Here is a 21,773-nt window from a genome sequence, read left to right on the forward strand (position 1 = left end):
CATATCTGTGTCTGCATGTCTGCACCTACAGGTACACCTGCACTCATACCTATACCTACGTCTGTACCTCTGTACATCTCACATCTGCGTCATCTATTTGTGTCTGTATCTGTCTGTCTACATCTACAGCTACACCTAACCTACACCTACACCTATATATCTATACCTACACCTATATATCTATACCTACATCTGTATCATTTACATCTACATCCATAACTGTATCTACGCAGCCCCCCAGCTGCTTTGCTGTTGGATTTCCATAATCGTCGGGGAAGCTTAGCTTTTTGTCTTCAGTGATGCCCTGAAATTCCACAGTGATCCCCACAGACCCTCACACCCTAACACCTGCAATTGATTTTTTGCAAAGTGTCTCAGCTGTGTTATAAATGGGCCAAGACTTGAATCTGTCAGAAGTTAAGCAGTTTAAATTCCACTCCTACGTATGAAGGACTAGGAAAGAGGGAGAAAAATATGAAAAGATGAGATTTGCCCTGCTGTCAAAATAGTAGTAAGTCTGCAAGTGAATAATGAAGCCAGAGGGAAAAGGAAAACTGGAAAAAAAAAAAAAAAAAGTATCCAGAGAGGAGACTCGGTTGAGGCAGATAGGCTTACGTAGAACGATGACTTGAAAGCTTTACTAGAACGCTAGCTGTGGATACTGGTTACGTCGGAGTTGGTTACAGGCTTCAGATGAGCTTGCAGGGCCCCTGCTTGGAACTCTGCGGGGGCGGGTGGCTGGCGCGGCACAAGCAAAGGCCCCGCCTGCGTCAGGAGGCGCGTGGGCACCTCAGGGGCTGAGATGAGGCTGGAGGACGGGCAGTGAGCGGTGAGGTCTTCCCCAGCAGACGTAGGACGGCCCTGCAGGCGCCAGGGGTGGGTGGCGAGGTCAGGGTCCGCTCTGCTGGATCCTCTGCTGCCCGTGGAGGAGGGATAAGGGGACCTGCGGTGGACGGAGGAGACCGGCCAGTGGGCATGCTGGCCGTCAGCACCGTGCCCGCCTCGCCCTCTGTGCCGCGGGCATCGTCTGTGCTGTGACCTCGGCTGGACGGAAATCTAGCGCGGCAGTTGCACCACGACTGCTGGGGTGAGGAGTCCGCCCTGGCGAGGTCTGGGGTCAGCCTCCGGGGCCCGGGGGTGGGACGGGGGAGCCAGCAGAGGGCCACCCGCTGCTTCTCGCTGCGGGGCTGCGCTGACGGAGGCCGTGTGTCCCGAGGGGGCTCGGTGGAGGGTCCCCACGAGTGGGTGCCACTGGAGGTTAGGGCCGCAGGAGGGGCAGGGAGGAGAGTCACGAGAGGGGCTCCCGGGAGGAGATGGTCCCTCCCGCCCCCCACTCCTCCCGGACCCTGATCTGCGCTCCGCTGTATGGGACACACGGCGTGTCTGGGCTGCATGGAATGTCTTGGAAGCAGATGAGAATGACCATCTCAAGAGATGTAGAAAAAGCATTTGACAAAATTCAACTTCCTTTTATGATAAAAATTCTCAACAAAGCGGGCATAGCGGGAACATACCTCAACGTAAAAAGGCCACGTATGACAAACCCACAGGTAGCGTCACACTCAACGGTGAAAAGCTGAAAGCTTTTTCCCTTAGGTTGTGCTACTGTTGACTTGCTCTGTGGTTACCATGAGGCTTACATGAAACATCTTCTCTTTACAAGTCCCTTTTAAGTGGATAGCAGCTTCACTTTGCATACAAAAGCTTTACATTTTTATGTTTTTGACGTCAATGCACTTTTTATAAAGGTGACACTCTAAGACGTTGTATACTTAGATTTGTATTAAGCGGTTGGCAAATTTTTTTTTCCTGGAGAATAAAATTGTTTTGGAGAATATATTTATTCAAATATCTTATGGAGAACATATTTGTTAAAATTTTGAATATATTTATGTTGAGACGCACAGTCTCATCTTGATGTTAAAAAATGCTAAGTTGTTAGCATACAACAGTTTTTAATCTATTTATGATTTACCTGTGAAGAGTTGATGGTTGTTAGCAGGTTGTTAGCAGGTTTTAATAAGAGTAATTCGGGGTTGGCAGAGACTCGAGGTGAATTTGCCTGTGCTCTGCGATGCCGGGAGCTCCGCCCTCACAGGAGCTCAGTGTGTCTGCCCAGATTGTCATAGGCTCACTCACTCACGCTCTGAAAAACGGGGCCTTCATTCGACTCCTGCAGGGAGGACAGTGGCGCCAGACGGGAGTTGGGAACTTGAATCACTGTGACGCCAGCAGGATTGTCCTCATCAGAAGCGTCACTTCTCTGCATCGGGGAGAATTCCTGTGGGTTAGCAAAAATTTTAACTACCTTATAGGATGATTTAAAAAGAGAAGCATCATTATGTGTTGTAGTGATGGGTGCGGATAACTGGATTAATCGGTGAATCCCGTGAAAATCTCATTTTGTTCATTGATTTCAAGTATCATCTCAAAAAACGTTGTATCAAGGTTGACTCGTTTTCATTTTGTGATCCATCACTCATTTGCTTCCCAGCCTTCGGTGAATTTTCAAATAAATAGTGAGATGTCCGCAGTGAGGAAGTGAAGCAGCGGAAGCGCGGTCGGCTCCTGGATGCAGAGTCCTAGACGCGAGCGTGGGGCTGGCGGGGCATCCGGCCCCGTCGCTGCATCCCGTTCTCTGCTTGGTTTCATGCGTCTCGTAAGTAAGAGATGATAGCACTTGGAAAAATAAGACCTGGAGAGGTTACAGGTGCAGACGCTCTTCCGTCTGGTTGGGCTAAGATCCAGGCAGAGGTGCAGCAGTCGGGAAGCCGACATCCCAGCGTTAACTTGACATTTTCCGTTTCCATCTTTCTTTGGGGATTTACTAGCACGATCTTGGGCAAGGGATTTAATTTCCTGAGTCTCAGTTTCCACCTCTCTCAAGTGAGGTTAATATGGGACCTTCCTCCCAGGTCTGTTGTGAGCAGTGAATGAGAGAATTTCCGTGGAGTCACGCACGGCCGAGGGCGGAGGGACGCCTTCCAGAAGTCTGCACTGGTCCTAAGCTTTCTGCCCCTTACGCCGTTTTCACTAGTCTTTATTTTCAGAGCGGCCTCCGAAACTCCCTCATCACCTCCTCATTTTGGCCCCTTCCGCTAGTCCAGCAGTGACTCAGGACACCGCGGCCATCGTGGGGCTGTGCGTGTGGCCATCAGGCTCTCCTGAGAGCGGGGCGCGGGTGCCCCTCAGCGGGCTTCCGTCGAGGTCAGGACGCAGACGCAGTCCATTTCGCCTGTTCTGCTGACTTAGTAGCTCCGGCAGCAGCCTTGTTTAACGCGGTTGAACAGCAGGAACGTGTGGCTTCAGAGTGAGGAGGACCGGCCCAGCTGTCGACAGGAAATCCTTCCTGCCGCTGACAACCGGGCAGGCAGGGGACCCCCGGCCGCTGCCGGCTCTGACCTCGAGCTGCTAAAAGCACCCCCATCTCTCTCTTCCAGGCGGCGCTGGGCGTCCAGGTAATCAGGGTGGCAGCTGTCATAGGTGAGCCCCTGAAATTGCATATGCTGTATCCGTCCATTGATTTTTGAAATGAACCCCAACTGCTTTCTGAGGAAGCTCAGACCATGACATGACAGCTGACGGCCACATAGTTTAAAAATAAAACAGAAACAACTGCTGCTCGTTTTGAGTGCAGTCAGCACCTCTCGTTTGTCCGACTTGCACGAGAACGGAGCCGCTGTTGTCCTGAGCCATCTGCCTGCCGGAGCCGTGACAGCGAGACGGGAGGGGCTGACGGGGTCACCGCGCGGCTCCGGTCATCGAGGTGTCTCCTTGGAGAGCGAGCCGGCCACTGAGAACATTCTGGGCTGGCGAACCTCATCATTATCTTCAAGGCTGTTTTAGATAATCTCGCAATGGAGGAAAATGTTCAGTTTCTGGGCTGTGAGGGTGGAAGAAGGTAGGGCCAGGAGGCTCACGGTGGGCCTGACATCCACGACGGAGGCGCCGGACTCCGCATCTCCTTACGTTACCCCTTGTTGAAGACAAGCTAGGAAACGGGGTTCGTGGAATCTCGTAGCAGCCTGGTAGGGAAGTTGGTTTGTGTCTGGACTTTGGAGAGAAAGGAAAAGATAAGAGCTGGTCACGCCCTCCGCAAGCCTGCAGCTCGCGGACAGACAGGACCGAAATGCGCAAAATCCTCAGAGACCTTTGAAAATAAGTGGTGTGCTGGGTGGCTTGGAGTCAACGTGCAGAGGGAGGTTCGGGGAAAGGAAGGAGCTCGTGGCCTTAGGGGTGAGAGCTGGTGGGGCTGCTTAGTGGCCAGAAGCCGGGGAGGGGGGACAGGGCCCTGTCTTGCTGACGCCGGGCTGTGGGACTCGTCCCTCTCTGATGTGGCGGTATTTCTCCTGCGCACTGAGCTGGCGCTGTGGTCAGCACCGGATGGCTCCCTCGAGACCCGTGCCCCGTCACCAGGGCACAGGTGCCCGCAAGGAGCTGTCCCCGCGCGGAGCTCGGGGTCCCAGCAGACTTCATGTAGATGCAGACGTGCTCGAGCACCAGGCTGGCTGAGGAACAGACGGACCTGACCTGCAGCTCCTGGCAGGCAGCGATGAGGCAGACACCAGGGTTCCGCGTGGATTCCTTTCCCAGTTGGCAGCTGACCTCCTGTTGGGGCTGAGATGCCAGCTCTGAGAGGTGTCCCTGGGATTCCGTGAGTGAGGGGACGGGGTAGAAGGGCCCGTGTCTGCACCACATGCACACACACCTCTTTAAAAACATTTTAAAACCTCATGACGTGAAAGCCTCTGGAGAGCGTGTTTGGGAGGGTTGGGGGACTCGTCCACCCTTGATGGGAGGGTCCCCAGCCCTGAGGGCTACTTACTCAGGAAGCAGGATGGGGGTGGGGGGCAGCCCCTCAGTTGCAGACCGGGACCGACCTCTCCTTCCTCACCTTCGGAAGAACGGCTTGGAGGTTGCAGAGGGTTTGGAGTCCCCAGCAGGGGTGTGGCGAGCGGGCCTGGCACAGTCAGTAAAAGTGGCGCCGCTGGCAGCAACCGGTGTCCCCACCCAGAGAGCACATTCCAGCTCCGCTGGGCTGGCGGCCCGTCTCCCCCCAGGGAAGAGGTGGGCGTAGCGCGAGGCGCCGCGGTGGGCGGCGTGCCTCCCGGCCCAGCCCTGCCGCCAGCTCGCGGTGGGACTCGCTGATCGCAGCCTCCCGAGCGCTTCCTCCGCTGGGTGACAGCGTCCTCCGAGGGACGCGGCGGTCAGCCTGGGAATCTCGGAGCAGTCGCCCCCAGTCTCGTCGCTGCGCCTGCTTCTCTGCATCTCCTCGGGGCGCAGAGGCGTCTGGAGCCCTCCCCTGACGCCAGCCGACGTCACAGCCCTTGTCGACGCGTCTGCGCGGGATTCTGCCTCCGCCCTTACCGAGGCGTCCCGCTCGCCCGTGGTCTCGCTCACCTGCTGGTCCCTCCTGCCCGCACACCTGAACCGTCTCGGCAGGCTGCAGGGCCTGCCCCGCGCCCACCTCCACGGCCCCCGCCTCTGGGACCCCCTTGGTTCCTTCTCGTGCCCTGCGCCCCCGCTGTCTCTTGGAGTCACGCGGTCCTGGGACAGCCCATCGGGCACCCCCTGCATGTTCACCGCCTTCCACTCACACGGTGCCGCCCTCTGTGGGGGACGGGAGGGGCAAGCGGGCGTGGCACCTGGGTCCTCGCGGTCATCCCCCGGGCGTGTCTGTGTCCCCACCTCCTCTTGCCACGGGGACCCCAGCGGTGGTGGATGAGGGACCACCTGATGACCTCACGGACCCTGTTTCCGCGTGAGGCCACATTCTGAGGTTCCGGGTTTACGACGTGAAGGTGTGTGTTTTCGGTGACACAGTTCAGCCCCCAACGACACAGGCCCTTTCCCTTGTTGGTGACTTTGCTGCTTGTGTCCCCACTTGGATGTAAACCCCAAGAAGCAGCTCAGTGTCTGTTGCTGAATTTCCCGGACAGCGCCCGGCACCCAGTGGCTTTCTTGCACATTTGCTGAATGAATGAATGAACGATAGGCTGGGACGGAAACCCCAGCTGTCGACAGTGCTCACGTAACCGCAGGCGAGTTCTCCTCTGAAGGGCTCTGACGGGCTTTCACGGGCAGCGCCTGGGGTGCGAGACAGGCTGGGCTCAGGGACCTGAGTCACATGCGCTGCTGGAGGTGCCCCCTGGGGACGCTGGCCTTGCTGGGGGTCCGAGGCTCCATGCTGTGGCACGTGAGCCCCTTTGGGGAGTCGCTGCTGCTGCGCTGTCCTGCCATCCTTAAAAGTGTGACTTTTCAGTATCCTCACTGGCGCATAACTCATTTTAGAAATGGATCCGAATCCACTTAAACACATGCGTTCCCTCCGCACGTTTGACGCCCCTCCTGAACTTGGCTTCCCGGCCTCCGCCCTCCTCTCCCACCTCCACCCCGCTCTCCCCCGCTCCCCGCTGAGATGAGCCAGTTGCTGGCTCCTGGGCCCATCACGCTCCCCTGACAACCCCATTCGCATTGTGGTGTTGGTCTTCTTGCTGGAAAATGCAGGTGGTTCATCACGGCTTGGAGGCCTCTGCTCCCGGGTGGCTGCAGCCCAGCCCTGATGTGACGGGTACAGCCGGAGCAGTTCTCCGAGCAGGGCAGGGTGGGAGGGTGGGCTGCGGGGGTCCCTGCTCCTCGGGTGCGACAAGCCCGCCGCGTAACCCTGTGCTCTCCCCGCAGCCCGCTGAGCCCAGAGAAGGGGACGGAGGTGCTGGAGGACGTGGCGCGTCTCCTGGACATGCCGGCGGGCGTCTTCTCGGACATCGCGTGAGTGTGGGCGGGGCCCTGGGCGTCTTCTCCGTCTGGTGGGTCCACCGTGCGCTTGTGGGCTTCGTTAATTGTGTCACAGAGAAACTGGTGAGGGAAGAAGAGGAAGGAAAGGCCCAGCGGGGCTCAGTCTGTTTCTCTAAGAGCAGCTGAAACCCGAGCATCATCAGAAGGACCACAGTCCCCTGAAAGCACCCTGCCCCAGGCTTCAGGTCTCCCCGCTGCGCCAGGAACCACCCAGGAGGCTCTAGACCGTCAGGACGGCCTGGCCCCCGCAGGCGAGCCAGGGCCTCGGGGCTGGGCCCTCAGCTAATGAGGCTCTTCTGACAGCTCTGCGCACGTGGTGGTCCACGGGGACGGTTATCGCTACACAGATGTTTACCGAGCGCTCAGTGCCCGGGTGGAGTGGAGAGCAGGCAGGGTTCCTGCTCTGGGGAGCTGAGCTGCCAGCAGAGGTGGACACGTAGACAGAGCCAGAGAAGGTCAGGCGCCTTCCGTCCCGTCCCCGCGAACAGAGGGATGAGGCCAAGAGGGAGGAACCTGGGGCAGGAGACCCCACCCACGGGGGGGACGTCCACATGGGAGGGTCATGCGGCCGTGGGAGCCCGGCCCGGAGCCCAGGTGGCCTTGGTCCCAGTGCTGGAGCCACCGCAGATGTTCTCCAGGAAGGCGCCTTTCCAGCCGCCCGGAGAACGAACTACAGGGGACCCAGGTGGAGCCCAAGTGCCGTGAGGCTGCTGAGGTCTCCGGTGACGGGCCGTGGCCTCGGAGCGGGAGGGGCGGTGGGAGGGGCGGCGGGAGGGGCGGGTGCGAGATGAGTCACCCGCTGGCAGAGGGTCCATGTCTGTTCCGTTCAGCCGCACGCGGGCCCCCGAAGCCACTTGTATTCCCACCTGTAACATCAAGGGTCCGTTACAGCTGTCCTCTGTCAAATCGCATTGATTGGCTGTGCGTCCGGCACTGCTCCGGTGTGCAGGACCTCCAGGAGGGTTTGGTCATCAGACTCAGGCCCTGGAGTGGGAGGGCCTCACGCAGCCCAGCGGGGTGCCGTTCCTGCTGCCCGTGGCCACTTCCACAGGCCCTTCGGCCCTGTCATGGTCTCCACGTGGCCCAGTAAGCAGGACAGACGGCCTGACCCGGAGGTTCTGACTGTTCCCTTCAAAGAGGAGGAGGGGGTCCCTGGAGCTTCCTGCCCTGTTCCTGGCTCCCGTGGGCAACTCCCCTGGGCTGCACACACCACGGGGTCCCCACGGGCTTGGCCACTGAGAACCCAGCTCAGGTCCAGGGGTCCCTGCTGCACGTCTGCATAGGCACGCCTGGCACGCTGAACGCACGGCGTGGGTGCGTGTTACACACACACATGACGGAACACACACATGACGGAACACACACATGATGGAACACGCATGACGGAACACGCATGACGGAATGAGTGATGGCACAGGCGGGTCTGGCACCCCAGACGGCCCCCAGTGACACTGCACCCCTCCCTCTGTAGAGGGGACATTGAATGTGGCCCAGGGCTGAGGGCGGGAGGGAGGGAGGGAGTGGGTGCCTCCTTCGTCAAAGGCAAGAACCTCGTGCGAGAACTCTAAGGGCCTCAAGTACCAGGCAGAGGGGTCCCGAGACCGGAGCTTCCAGGAGCAGCTGGCGGCCTGCAGCGCTGGGAGGCCGTCCTCGCACCTCAGAAGTAATCACCCGAATGAGCTCTAGGGTGGGACTCCTTAGGCCCCCGCGGGGCTGTGTTCACTGAACCTTCATCATCTTCCGTGAGCAAAACCCTCCGTGGTGACCAGGCAGCAGACGGAAGGCAGAGGTCCCAGCCCCGGGCTGTTTCCTGGAGACGTGCCCTTTGCTGCCCGCCTGCCGCCCCTTGTTTCTTAGAAACCTTCCAGATGGGATGGAGGCCGGGGCTGCGCGCCCCCCCACTGCTGCCACGGGAGCGTTTGAGGGAGGGTTGGAGAGGAAAGGGAGTTGTGGGAAGTGGCGTCAGTCCTGGGGGGCTCCAGTGGGGGGGCTCGGGCCTGGGGCCTTCAGGGGACGCTGCCTAGCCTGCCTGGCACCCCTCTCTGGCCCGTCACCTGGGTCTGCGGCTCAGTCCCTCCAGGTCTGGAGACTCTGGGGACACAGGGGTGTCCTGGGGGCTTTCCAGGCTCGGAAGCTGGGCCGTTTCCCAGACCAGCTCTTTTGTAGACATCACCTGCCAGTCTCTTTCCTGCTCAGGGGACGGGGGCTTCCGACTCCCCGGGGCCATGCTGCACCCCGCTCTTTCAGCCTTTGGGAGTCTGGTCCAGGGCCCTCGCGTGACTAAACCCCCGAGCGGCCCTTTCCCCGCAGCCTCGCCCGGCCCTGGAGCCCCCCGTCTGCCCTCGAGCCTGCTTCTGGGTGCCCAGGCCTCTTGGGAACCCCCGTCCTGCCCAGTTAACGCTCGTCTCGCACCTCTGAGTATTTAATGCTGTACGTGGTCTGCGGGGGTGTGTGTGGTGTCCCATGCCACACATGCAGTCCTGTGTGTCGCCCCCAGGACCCAGCACGTGAGGACACGCACCAGCCGCAGGGACTGACCTGGGGGGGGGGGCCTGGGGGGATGACCGCGTGGCCAGCATGCTCTCAGGGCTGGTCATCGTGGCAGGAGAGGAGAGGAATCTGCCCCACGAGGCGGCACTTCCAGGATTGTCTGCGTGTTTATGGAAGTACTAGTTATGCTTCATATGTTTTGTTAATGGTTATGTAGCTGTCAAGCAAATTTCATTATTTCTTATTACATCGTTAGAGGCCATTAAAACGGCATCAGCACACTGGTGTAATTATGCCGGCAGACGCACAACGACCGCGGTTGTGATTTTATAATCTAATCATGGCTGTCCGAGGAGGCGGTGCTGATTGATGCGGCTCTTAGTCAGGTGGGCGGTGCTGCAGGGCCTCGCAGACTCCCAGCCAGTGGGGGCTTCAACCAGCTCAGGGAACGCAGGCGCCAGCCTCATCCCGGGTCCCCCTTCGGGTCCCCCTTCGTGAGTCCTCGTGAGGCAGGAAGCGGTGTGATTTCCCTTCCGTGTGGTCGACCGCGCTGTTGAAGGGCGGTTCCTGAAGACGCAGCAGGAACTCACGGCCTGACGTGTTCATGAGGTCCTGTGCACAGGCCAGGTCGGCTGGACCCTGCAGGAGCCCGGCGAGGACGCGGCCCCCTGTCCCGTGCCCACCGCCAACCCTCCACACCTCCCTCCCCATGTGAGGACCCCGCAGGTTTGGAGGATTCTGGAAGACGTGTTTCAGCTTCCTGGAGCAGAGATTGTACTTACTTGCCTCCTGTCTTGTTTCCCTGGCGACTTGCCAGAACTGCTCCTGTTTTACAGCTGGGCAAACCGAGGCCGGGGAGGTTAAGGCTCAGCAGGGTGACAGATGGCGACACAGGACGCGGCTGTGCAGTGGAGACCCTATGCAGGGGCTTTCACATCCCCGCGCGTTAGAGCAGGTGCTGGGGAGCGAGCACCTGAGCTCACGTCGTGTTCGGCCATAAGGGGTTGGATATGCCCCGTGCAGCGGGGTGACCCTTCCCTCACTGGTGCCAGGGCCAGGGCTCAGCTGCACAGGGGCTGGGCCGTCACAGACCGGGTGTCAGGTAGGGAGTTGGTGACGGCAACACGGACCCTCCATTCAGGGCGTGCTTTCCAAGCTAGGCGGTCCCAGGGTCACGGCTGTGCATCCCGGGGTCACATGTGTGTGGCGTCCCGGAAGGAAGGAGGGCCCTGGTGCCCCATCGGCCTCTCCCGCTCGTCCCGCAAGTGTTGGGGCAGGTGAACAACCCCTGTGTGCTCCGTCTTTGGGAATCCGGGGACGTCTGTGAGATCTGGAGGGAAGATTAGATTTGGGGGTCCCACGTGCCTGGAACTCTGCAGACGTGGTTTAGATGAGACACGTCCCAGAAGCCACGCGTAAACCCAGAGCCGCGCCGCGCGGATCTGCTGTTAGTGCGTTGGTGGTGGGTGTGGACACTCGTGTTGGGAAGGACTTTCTCCTAGTTTTGGAAGCAGTTGCACTAGATGTCGGGACTCAGTCCCAGACGTAGCCCCACCGTCCACACGCGTGTCAGGCGCCGGCGGGAAGCATCGTCACGCGAGTGACCTGTACAATAATTAACGTTTAATTCAAGCACAGACATCGAGCAGTGGCTGCACTTGCTAGAAGGTCCCAGAGCGACGGTTTTCAGAGCGTCTGTGGAACTGGGGTTGGAACTGAGAGGGGGCGGAACCCGATTCCCACGCGAGGGGGGAAGACGCCGCGGCAGGAAGTCTCCAGGGGCAGGGAGGCCCCCTTGTCCACCCCGGGAGCATCAGCAGGGGCCGGGGAGGGGTTTGCTGCATCCCCTCGGACCCTGGGGCCTGGGGAGTCCACGGAGGGTGCTGCACGTGACGTGGGCGGAGGTCGGACAGGTCCTCCGGGTGCCACACGCGGGGGGGCGGGGGGACCCGGGAAGACTCAGCTCGGCCGCGACAGCGGGGGTGGAGAGGGAGGGTGGCGCTGCTGCCGGACGTGGTGACGTTCCTTGTACAGGGAGGTGACCGGGAGGCCCCATGGCTGGATGAGCCACCAGAGCTGTGGGCGCCACGGCAGGAGCTGCTTCAGGAGCGCTCGCTGTGCTTGCGGCAAGGCCCAGGCTCCTGGGTGGAACGTCCGACAGCAGAGGTGCTGGAACGACGGCCATGCTACCCCTGGGGGCTCCGCAGTTCCCTCTGCAGAGGACCCGGCTGGCCAGGGAGCTGGGCCGGAGGCCGCCTGAGGGTCACGAGTGGAGGTAGCCCCTGAATGCCAAGAAGCCCTGAGGCTCGTGGACGCGTGGTCTGAGCTCCCACGACCTGGAGCAGCGGGCCGGCCTCTGGATGACGCGCTCGGGAAGGAGGGCAGGGGACAGAGTGGATGCAGAGGAGGTGGCACGTGGCACACGCCTGACTCGGTGATTTGGTTCCTGCTAGCGGTGTTTCTGCCGTTTCTGAGAGTGTCGCTGTCCTTTCCACGTAACTCTTCCTAAGTGCGGTCCCTTTCACTTGAGTCTCACTCTCGTGCACTTTTCCTTACATCACCCTTATTAGGAGCGCCTTTGAAATGATCCCGTCATAGACGCTGGAATTGGCGTGGAGTGGGTGGCCCGGCAGGGGGCAGGGCCGGGTTAGAACATGCAGGTGACGGGCGGCCTGGCAGCGTCACCTGTGACTCAGCTGGGCTCCCTTTAAGGGAGGACAGCCCTTGGGTCCTCAGGGTCCTCGTTGAACTGAACACAGCCTGTCGTGGGAAACCTCACCGATCACCAAGAAGAGCACTGCCTTGCCAGGGGCATCGTGATGGCCAGGAGCCCCTGGAAACCACGCGTGTGACGGGAAGGGCCACCTCTGAGCGGCCTGTGCCGTTCCGGCCCCCTCAACACCAGCTCCTGGGGGTTGTGTCCGGGAGATGACGGCCCAGGAGATGCGGAGCTGGGACAGTCCTGACAAAGGCGGCCTCCCTGCCCCCCTTCAGACGAATCAGTTGTTGAAAGGGGCATGTACTTTTCAAAGTCATGTGCAACACAGTATTTAAAAAGCTTTGAAAATTTTTTTTACCAGATATTCATTTTTAATTATTATTTATTTATTAATTAAGTTATTTATTTTTGCCGTGCTGGGTATTCGTTGCTGCACGCGGGCTTTCTCCAGTTGCAGCAAGCAGGGGCCACTCTTCATCGCGGTGCGCGGGCCTCTCACTATCACGGCCTCTCTTGTTGCGGAGCACAGGCTCCAGACGCGCGGGCTCAGTAGTTGTGGCTCACGGGCCCAGCCACTCCACGGCATGTGGTATCTTCCCGGACCAGGCCTCGAACCCGTGTCCCCTGCATCGGCAGGCAGACTCTCAACCACTGCGACACCAGGGAAGGCCCCCTGCCAGTTATTTTTTTACTGAGTAGCTCTAAAGATTTCAATAAGTTTTTTAAACAGCTCCTTTCAGGAGAATTTTAAAAATACCCGTCTCTTTCCTTTCTGCTTTTGGTTCCTGCGGCTCCCTTGGGAACAGAATACTGAAAACAGTTTCCATAACAATTTTTCTTTTTCCCTTGCAAGAATATCTGCTTGTTATTGTTGGATATTGGGGTTGATTTGAACTTTTTGTAAGAGCCCTGCCGTGTGTGTGTTAGAAAAGCGAAGCCTGTGGATAGAATTCCTGGAATCTGGGAACAGAGTCACAGTGACCCCGCAAAGCCACCCCCGCGGAGGTCGCGTGTGGACGAGCAGCGCCTGGGGTGCGTGTGGCGTTCAGGGAGGAGGCCCGTGTGCTGAGCGGTTCTCACGCCTGTTAAACGGTCTCTTCCAGGGTCTCGGGACCAGCGGTGACCTTCAGGGTGCGCGCCAACCTCCAGAACGTGACAGCGGCGGACGCCGCGAAGGCGGCAGGTGAGGCTGCTTCCGCGCAAGCGCACGCACCCGCCCGGGCAGGGGAAGGGGGCCAGCTGCTCCGAGGACAGCCGTCTCCCCAGAACCCCGATACTCATCGGGTGGGGCCCGGAGGGGAGTGGCTGGCCTCCCGGGGGTGGGCGGTGGCGACCGCACTGCTCGCTCGGATAGAAGGTGGTGTAGGGGCGGGGCTCCGGCCTCTGCGAGGAGCCCGTGTGGACAAAACAATGGCCTGGTGATTTGAGGTTTTCCGTCCCGTCCCAGCCCAGCAGCTCGCACGGGCTTCACCGTGTCCACCTGGCCCACGAGAGCACGGGACGAAGGTCTGAGTAGCCCAGTGCTTGACCTCGGCGTCCCTCCTAGAGCCCAGCCCGTCACCCGCTCACGCATTGTGAGATCTTCTGGGGTGGGGGGGTCCCAGCGTGTGGTTGGTGTGTGTCCCTGAATGGAAAGCGCAAAGCGCAGAGCGTGGGGTGTGTACGGAGGCTGCTTTCCCCTGCAGCCCACGTTTGTTTTCAGCTACTGGACACTTGTGTAACATGTACAGTCTTTCCGCCCAGTAAGAAAAATATAGGAAACGTAACAGAACCTGAGCCTCACGTTTTCCATTACTCAGTGGGAAGGACTCTCGTGCTTTATGGTCGTTGGTAAGCGCAGTGGCTGGATGCACCGACCCAGACGCAGCAGAAAATGACTCTTTGTTTCAGCCGATCCTGTATGTGGCTAAATATATGAGCTATTTTTAATGACGCCTACGTTTTCGCCCCAGTGTACGATGCGGCACGTATCTGGGCCGACTTAGAGATCTGGGCGCTTAGTTCTCCTCCACTGAGGTATCACCTCATGGCGTCTATTAAAGTTCCTTTATCCAGTGACGGTCAACAGGGCATAAAAATAGCTGTAACACCCTCTTTGGTGGAACAAACTGTAGCTCTTCTCTTTTTGGTTGCTGTTGGCTTTTCCTTGTAGGATATTTTGATGCCCTTAGGAACTCTGATTTGCTGAAAGGAATGATTTGGGGAACAGAATTTTTGGTTAAAGAAGAATTCCTTGCGGAGTTGTGCTACTTCCCAGAAAGCCTGTGGAGAGCTGACGCGCACGCCCCCAGCCCACATGCCTCCTAGGCTTCATTTCACTGTAACGGGTGGAGCTCGGGGTCCAGCTGAGCAGAGCAGAGCAGAGCAGCCTTTCTCCGGGGTCCCGGAGAAAGAAAGTCAGCAGATTCCATTCTAAACACTCCGCTGGCTGAAAAGGAGCGGAGTTCCGTGTCAATGGCTTCACCCTGTGTGACCACGGGCTCTCTTTCCCCGCACAGCACCCATTTTATGGTCCTCGTTCCTCACCATAAGAGATTATTGAATATATTTAAGACCAAATCAGTTATCACTTTTTACCCAGAAATGCATTAACAATTGTTCCATAATTGGCAATTCATTCCAGTGCTGGGAAGTAATACTTTCAAAATTGGATTTGCTGGAACTTAAGGGTGCTCTGAGTGGAATAAAATGGAACGAAGTCTTTTTATCTTTTAGAATTGTGGCAATAGATTCACGACAATGGCATTTCATTTATTTTATTGCTTTCTGTGGGAAATGAGGTTGATTATTTGAAGTCTGCTTCCTTGGTCATTTGAAATGTGTTCACGTCAGGTACCGAGGGGGAAATTGCACGTGCAGTGTGAGTGTCGTATCGCCAACCCTCTAAATACTCAAGTTTCTGAATTACGTTTTCGTGAACCAGCACAGCTGTGCCAGCCAGGGTGTTTCTTGCTTGTGCAAAATGGATGACACACGTGCATGATTTTAAAACTTCGTTTCTTTTGTATTTTAAATAATTTCATGGTGTTATGGACGTACCTGATGCTATACAGGGAAAGGATTACGGAGAAGAGTCTGTGACCATAGGATCTGAGCGTTTGGCGGCAGAAATACCGAACTGTAGTGGCACCTCGACCCCGGCCACCCTGAGGGCGTGTTTGCTGCCACCCGGAGAAGCAGCCTCCTCCAGTGCGGGGTCCACCTAGGGGTGGACGTGACCCCGTGTTAGCAGGAAGAGTTTGAACTTAGAAGGACGTTTTGTGGCTCCGGTTTTAGAAGATGATGTGGAATCTTACTAGTGTTGTTGTGGCAGTGTGGGCGGGGCCGGCAGGATGGGCCGCGTACAGACCGCACAGCCTTCCGCCCGCGTGTCGGTGCCCCTGCAGATCCCAGGACCGTTTGCCTTTGCTTCTCGCCGTGGGGCTTCCTGGCGCTGCGCTGTGCGCCCCTCTTGTTACCAACAAGGGAGACGTGACCCTGTGATGAGTTCAAAGGGCATTTCCTTTGCCTGTTCTGCACAGGGTGGTACAGAACTTAATGAAGAGTCGTGTAGCCAATGACACGTCTGTCCCCGTCAGACGTGGTCCGTGTTTGTCCTGAAAGGTGGATGCCGTGGGTTTCCTTATACGGGTGGTTCTTCCCTGGGCATTCATTAGTGAACTTGGGCGTGGACGTCAGGTGTGAGTGAACAGTGGTTCCCAGGAGACACTTCCTGCGTTCAGAGCACACAGAGAAAACCGGTGGTTACGTTCAGTCTTCGTGGCCACGTCATCTAGTCAAGTTGAGCAGGACAGAAAAGTCCTTTTCTCACTCTTCGTTTTCTCGGTAGCTTATCCTTAAGTAGCGTATTTCTAACCCGTGTGTGCGTCTCCCTTCAGGGAGGATGTGCTTGATCACCTTTAGAGGAAGCACACGCTCTGCTCCCCGCGCCCCGCGGAGACGCCTGCCCCGTGGCCCCCGGCGCCGTGGCCTCTTGCGTGCGCTGCGCGTCCCTCCTGCCCTGAGACCGGCCGTGTCTGCTCCCCTCCCGGGGGCCTTTTCGGCCTCAGCTCCTCTTTGCTGGGGTGTTTGACTCATGACTGTCCGGCAGGTGGTGGGCCGGGCTCAGCGGCTTGTCGCCCTTGGGTCTTAGCAGCACCAGCTGGGTCCTGTCTAATCCAAGCTCTGGCCTCAGCACTCGGCTTCCGTTCTCCCTCTGGGCTCATTTCAAGTAACACACGTGATTTTAAATCCTAGCATCTCCCGTTTGGAGAACATTGCCTTTAAACACTGTCGGGTGCGGGCCCAGGGCTGGGAACCAGGACAGCTGGACGCCAAGACCCACCCCGGACCGTGAGCTCTGCCCAGCCTCCAGGTGAAGGGGGCAGGCATGTCCTTCTGCAAAGTGTGATGCTGTCGCTCCTGGGAGATCGGAGTGACGCCTGCTGTGATGCCCACGCAGCGCAGCCGTCTGGACGGCCGACCAGGCTTCTCCCTGACGGGAGCACCACGCAAGGCCCAGGCCACAGGGACATCTGCAGAGCCCGGCCTTCGGAGGAGGGGACGCCTCACCTGGGTGCTTGTCGGGGGGCTCTGAGGACCAGCGTGGGTGCCAGGTGGGCTGGAGGGGAGAAGGGGGCCGTGCAAGGGGCAGCCACGGGTCCGGGCGGGGCCGGCAGCTTGACCCTCACCCAACTCAACTCATGGCAGAGACTTTGGGTCCATGAGAAGGGCTCAGCGAGTTCATGGTGGCTTGTGGGGTCAGCACTGCCTTCCTGACACGCAAGGGGCTTGGCCAGTGGCCCAGGTGCCCGCACCTGCACAAGGAATCCCGGAACAAGGAGGCTGCTGGCCCAGGGGAGGAGGGGCTCCTTGCGGCAGCGCCAGCTGCACACACAGGTTCCCCCGACGGCCCGGCCTGCTTGCCGCGGTCACACCCTCCGTTCTCGCCTGGGATGCAGTGCCTGCACCTGTGAGTGTGGGCCGGCGGCTGTGCGTGTAGGTGCCCGGAACCGGTCTTGCACCCAGTGTGCTTTCATTGTGATTGAGAGCCCGGAATAAATGTTAGAGGGGTTGGTGAGCCCTGGAGCTGGAAAGAAGGCTGTGCTTTTTCAGCGAGACTGAGGAGGATGCTTTGGAAGCGCTCATGCAGTCCAGCTGCTGAGAAACCGTGCTCTCTGCGGGTGAGCGGGACGCCTGTTAAAAGCTGGGAAAAGCCAAAGCCTGCAGGGACTCTCATCTCCTCCAAGACGTAACGTGAGAGAATCGGAAGGTGTTTAGGTAAAAGCGATGTCGGGGTTCCTCCTGATCTGTGCCTTGTGACACAGATGAGGAACACAGGCCAGAGCGGCGGTGGGCTCGTGGTGGGACGCGGGGAGCCTGCAGGGTCCGCTGACCAGCCCGTGGCAGAGGCGGGGAGCAGCCTGGTCTCAGCTCTCCAGGCAGTTCTGGCGCGGTCGCCTCACAGCCTCGGGCAGGTTCCAGGTCGAGGGCCCATGAAGCCTGGCTGAACCTCGGGGGTCACCAGCAACGGGCAGGGGGCCCTGCAGGGTCAGCTCACCTGCTGCTCCCATTTCAGCAGGTGGGTTGGCAGATACGGCGCCTGAGGACTGAGGCGGGAAGACGGGCAGCAGAGGAAACCGGCCGGGGGTCTGGGGACTCGGCAAGGGTCTCAGACTCCAACAGGGCGATTCTGGAAAAGAATCTGAATAGTTTTCCAGCTCTGTCTGTCGTATATCCTGTGTTGTTACCTGGAAGGGACGAGCTTGCTTTATTTCGCTGTGTGTTTCCAAAGTGAAGTGCGTGACAGAGGCCCGTCCTCCCACTGGCCGTCGGATGCACCCTCCGTGTCTGCCGTCCAGGAACGAGGCTCATCTGGGCCGGGGGTCACATGGCCGAGTGAACGTTCCCCCTCCGCAGAGGGACTATGGCCTGGAGCCCCTGCTCTAGCGGGTGCTTGTGCTTTTCCTGGGGATGAGGAAGGAGTCTAAAGGCAGAGCCGCGGTCCTCACGCCTGTTCGGGAGGAAGCAGGGGTGGTGACGGCTTCATCCTGGATGGATTCGCGACCAGCTGCAGAACACGCGGCGGGTGGAAAGGTGCCGCTCTTGGTACTGGAAACAATGAATCTATTAACAGTGAAAACACACTGTCACTCGGGGGATGGTTCAGTTTTTGGAGAACGCAGCTCAAGAAGTCCCTGTGATAACAGTCGGGGCTGCTCCCTCTTCATACTTACGTGAAGACAGACTCTGCTTCTGTTCGGATAGACTTGGAGACCCGTCTGCAGACGAATCTCCTGTCTCATCCTCGGTCCCAGAAAGGCATTTTCTGGCTTCTTTTGGGCACCCCCTCCCACTGCTACAGCCCGCAGCAGAGTGGACGGGAGGCTAAGACCTGGCGTTTTCAGCGCACGGGCCTCCCTTTCCTCCTGGGATCTGCTGGCTGCCCCGGAGTTGGATGCAGCCCAGAGCCGAGGGCTGTTCGTGGGCAGCTGTCAGTGTCAGAACCAAATGCCGACACGATGCGATCCTGCAAAAGCAGAGGAGTCGGGACGGGAGTGGAGCCCAGAGCTTGGGGGTCCTGGGGGGCCAGACCCACGCGGGTTCTGGAAGCTGTGAGCATTGGCCGGGGCTGGGCGTGCGAGGGTGGAAATGTGGACCCGGGCTGGCCTGCTTACTCCCTGGCCAAACGCGAGTGCAGAACCGGGGAGTGGGAAGGGGCCGGCTTAGCTTTGAGGTGTCCACGCCGAGGACTTCTACGTCCTGTGTCTCTGGGGTCGAGGCATCTCACGGAGCTGCTCTTAGTCGAGGCCAGTTTCCCACTTACCAGTCATTGGTTGGTACCAACGCAGGGCGACCAAGTGCCAGGCCCTGTGCCGGCAGTGGGGATGCTGGGGTGACGGAACAGAGACTGGGCTCTGGTGGAGGTGCGGCCTAGCGGGGGAGATGGAGGAGGAGGACGTAAACATGCAGCGCGATGTAATATGGCGCGGCGTGGCGTGATGTGACGCACTCTACAGCGTCGTCCAGTAAGATGCCAGGTCAGGCAGTGTCGCATCGCGTGCACCGTCACGTGATATAATTTTGTCATTACGTAGTTATTTGATATTACCTGACATTGTATAGTACACGATACAGCGTGACGTGGTATGTGGTGTGTTATAGCGTAGCGTTGTATGCAGCAGTACGATGTAACATACCGTAAGACAGTACACCGTACGATGGTGTACTGTACGTCACATCACCTCAGGGAACGTGGAGGTCTGAAGAGAAACCAGGCAGGGCGTGGGCGCTGGACGGGTCAGGACGGGAACTGGTTTAAGTGGCCAGACAAGGCCCCGAGCGGCCGTAGAGACAGAAGTTGAGGCCGCGGCAGCCAGGCCTCTGCGTACGAGCAGTGGGATGTCTGCATCTCTGGGTCGGGGCCCTGGATCTGGGAGCTGGCGACACGAGGCCCAGCACATCCTTGGAGTCTGTGGTTGTCAAGGTGGGTTTTGTAGTCTCACACTTAAAAGCCCCGTTTCCTTCCTTCCTTCTCCTTCCCTCTTCCCGCTCTGTGCTGGTGCCAGGAGTCACAGAGAACCATACACAACAGGTCTTGTCCTCTCCAAGCCTGGAGTCTGCTGGAAAGAGAGACACTGTGGCCCAGACAGCCTGGGGAGGCAGGGAGGGCTTCCTGGAGGAGGCATCTCGCGGGAGCACTGGGGTTCACGAGGGGGCACGATGGGCTCAGACCTGCAGTTTTAATTGTGATACATGACACTTCTGAAAGCTCCCGGCTTCAGCTCGAGGGATGTATGGGGAGACGAGGTGCGCTAGAGGTGTTTGTGTGGTCCAGAGGGACACGCGTCACGGATGGGGACACGGCGACATCATGGGTGAGGTCACAGGGGCCCTGGGGACACGTCTGCTGGACCTGGTGTATGATGACGGTGCTGGGTGTGCGAGAAGCTTCCAAGCTGAGGGCACCAAATTTTCTGGCTGGGTCACCCGGGCAGAGGGGCGTTTGCCGGGCGGTGGCGGGGGGGGGGGCAGGAAGCACTCAGGACAGGACGACGTATTATGGGGACGCGGTAAGTGCGGTTTGGCCCATGTGCGTCTGGGGCCCCGAGTCTCCAAGAGGGACACGTGCAGGTGCAGCTGGAGAGAAGCGGCCCCAGCGGCCCCAAGCTGACCCGAGCCGGGCAGGTGCCACCTAAGCAGCTGCTGTCTGCGGAGGGCAGACTTCTCGGTCACACGGGCCCCGCCCAGCCCTGTGACCTGTGGCCCAGCGCTCTGGGGCTAAGTCCCAGTTGGCTCGTGTGAAAATGACGCAGGAACCCTGATCCGCAGGACAGTCGAGTGCTGGGTAAGGGCATGCTGAGGAGCGGGCCTGGCACGCGCGCCCCCGGTGGGCAGGGTCCTGTGAGCTGCCCCTGGGATGTGGTTGCCAGACTCCTTCCCTACACGTGGGCCTCCCCCTCCACTGCCGCAGCCCTCGGCCCCGGGGGCTCAGTGCTGATCTCAGTGGTCAGGGCGTAGCCGGCCGCCCTTGGAGGAGGTGACCCGCCACATGCAGGGCTCAGGTGGACGCTGTGTCCAGTGGCGGGGCTCCAGGCCCCCGGCGACACACAGAGGACACGCGCCGCCGTCCCTTTGCCCTTCTGCTTAGTGAGTGTCCAAAACCCCAGTCCTTCCAAGTCACGCAACTGTTCCCACAGTTGATCGTTGTGACGCTTCGTCGGCACATGAACGCTGTTCCTCCTCTTCTCAGCACAAACCTGAGTGTCTTTGTGCGTAAGTGGGAGGTGGCTGGTTTTAAAAATAGGGCTGTGGCCGCAGCGCAAGACAGGCACCCGCAGGAGGAGACGCGGTGACAGCACGGGCGGGCCACCGGCAGCGTGCGGGGAGGGACAGTGTGGCCCGTGGCCGGGGCCTCCTTCAGCAGTTTCCAGCGGGCCCCCTGCCCCCGGCCGCACAGCTGGGCGAGCGCAGTGTGTCCCAGCCACCTCCCCGGGGCTCTCTGGCTGCACCAGTCCCCATGGCAACGGCGGAGGGCGCGCAACAGCGGAGCAGCCATGAACGTGTTTCCCTGTTTCTGCAGGCCGGCTGCTCCAGGTGGGGTCTGAGTGGAGGCTCCCAGCCCAGACCCTCCCTGGCCCCCACGATGCTGGGTCGGTAAGCCTGGAGCCCTGCGCAGACCTGGGGGCCTCCTTCCTCCTGGGTGGCCGTCGGACCAGCTTTACAGCCAAGCTCAGGTCTTTGACACTTGAGGTGTCCTGATGCTAGAATTTCAGAGGCCCTGTGACGCCTAACTGTTTAACAAATTCTTCCCACGAGCCCTTCGGTGTCTGAGCGCCTCACCATTTCTCCTAGACGCACCTGCAGCATGGAGTCCCTCCGCACACCTGGCAGCCGCGGGCGGTCACCTGCCTGGCCCAGGGCAGGTCCCGCAGATGCTGGGATCAGGAGAGGCACCTCTCGCCGCAGGACAGAGGGTCAGGAGCTGAGAGCCCCCTGCAGGGGGGGCAGGGGCTGGGCCTGGCTTTGTCTGTTGGCACTTGGGCAGGAAGCCCTTGGAAACGGGTGGGGACGTTTGTCACAGGCAGGTCTCTGTTAGCAGGCTGCTGAGGCCAGCGCTGCCTCCCTGGGCTTGTTTCCCACCCACTTGCCCATTTTTCTCCTGCACAGCGACAGAGGTTCCGATGGCCCATTCTTGAAAGTGAGCCCCTAATTACAGGGCGTGCTGGTACCCCAGGTCCATCTAGTTACAGGGCACACCGGTACCCCGGGTCCATCTAGTCACAGGGCA

General features: G+C 59.3%; 1 protein-coding gene across 2 annotated transcripts in view; it reads left to right on the plus strand.

Annotated features, from left to right (window-relative positions):
* The window catches only part of PTPRN2 (protein tyrosine phosphatase receptor type N2), a 687,992-nt gene that overhangs the window by 269,954 nt on the left and 396,265 nt on the right, over positions 1-21,773 (plus strand). For both annotated transcript variants that reach the window (XM_027101365.1, XM_027101366.1), the window contains exons 10-11: positions 6,682-6,768; positions 13,108-13,187. In XM_027101365.1, coding sequence (XP_026957166.1) covers positions 6,682-6,768; positions 13,108-13,187 — 167 coding nt within the window. The remainder of the gene's footprint in view (positions 1-6,681; positions 6,769-13,107; positions 13,188-21,773) is intronic.

The sequence above is a fragment of the Aethalodelphis obliquidens genome, unplaced genomic scaffold, assembly GCF_003676395.1.
Source record: "Aethalodelphis obliquidens isolate GAN/ISIS:26980383/991018 unplaced genomic scaffold, ASM367639v1 scaffold5, whole genome shotgun sequence".
Taxonomy (NCBI): Eukaryota; Metazoa; Chordata; class Mammalia; order Artiodactyla; family Delphinidae; genus Aethalodelphis; species Aethalodelphis obliquidens.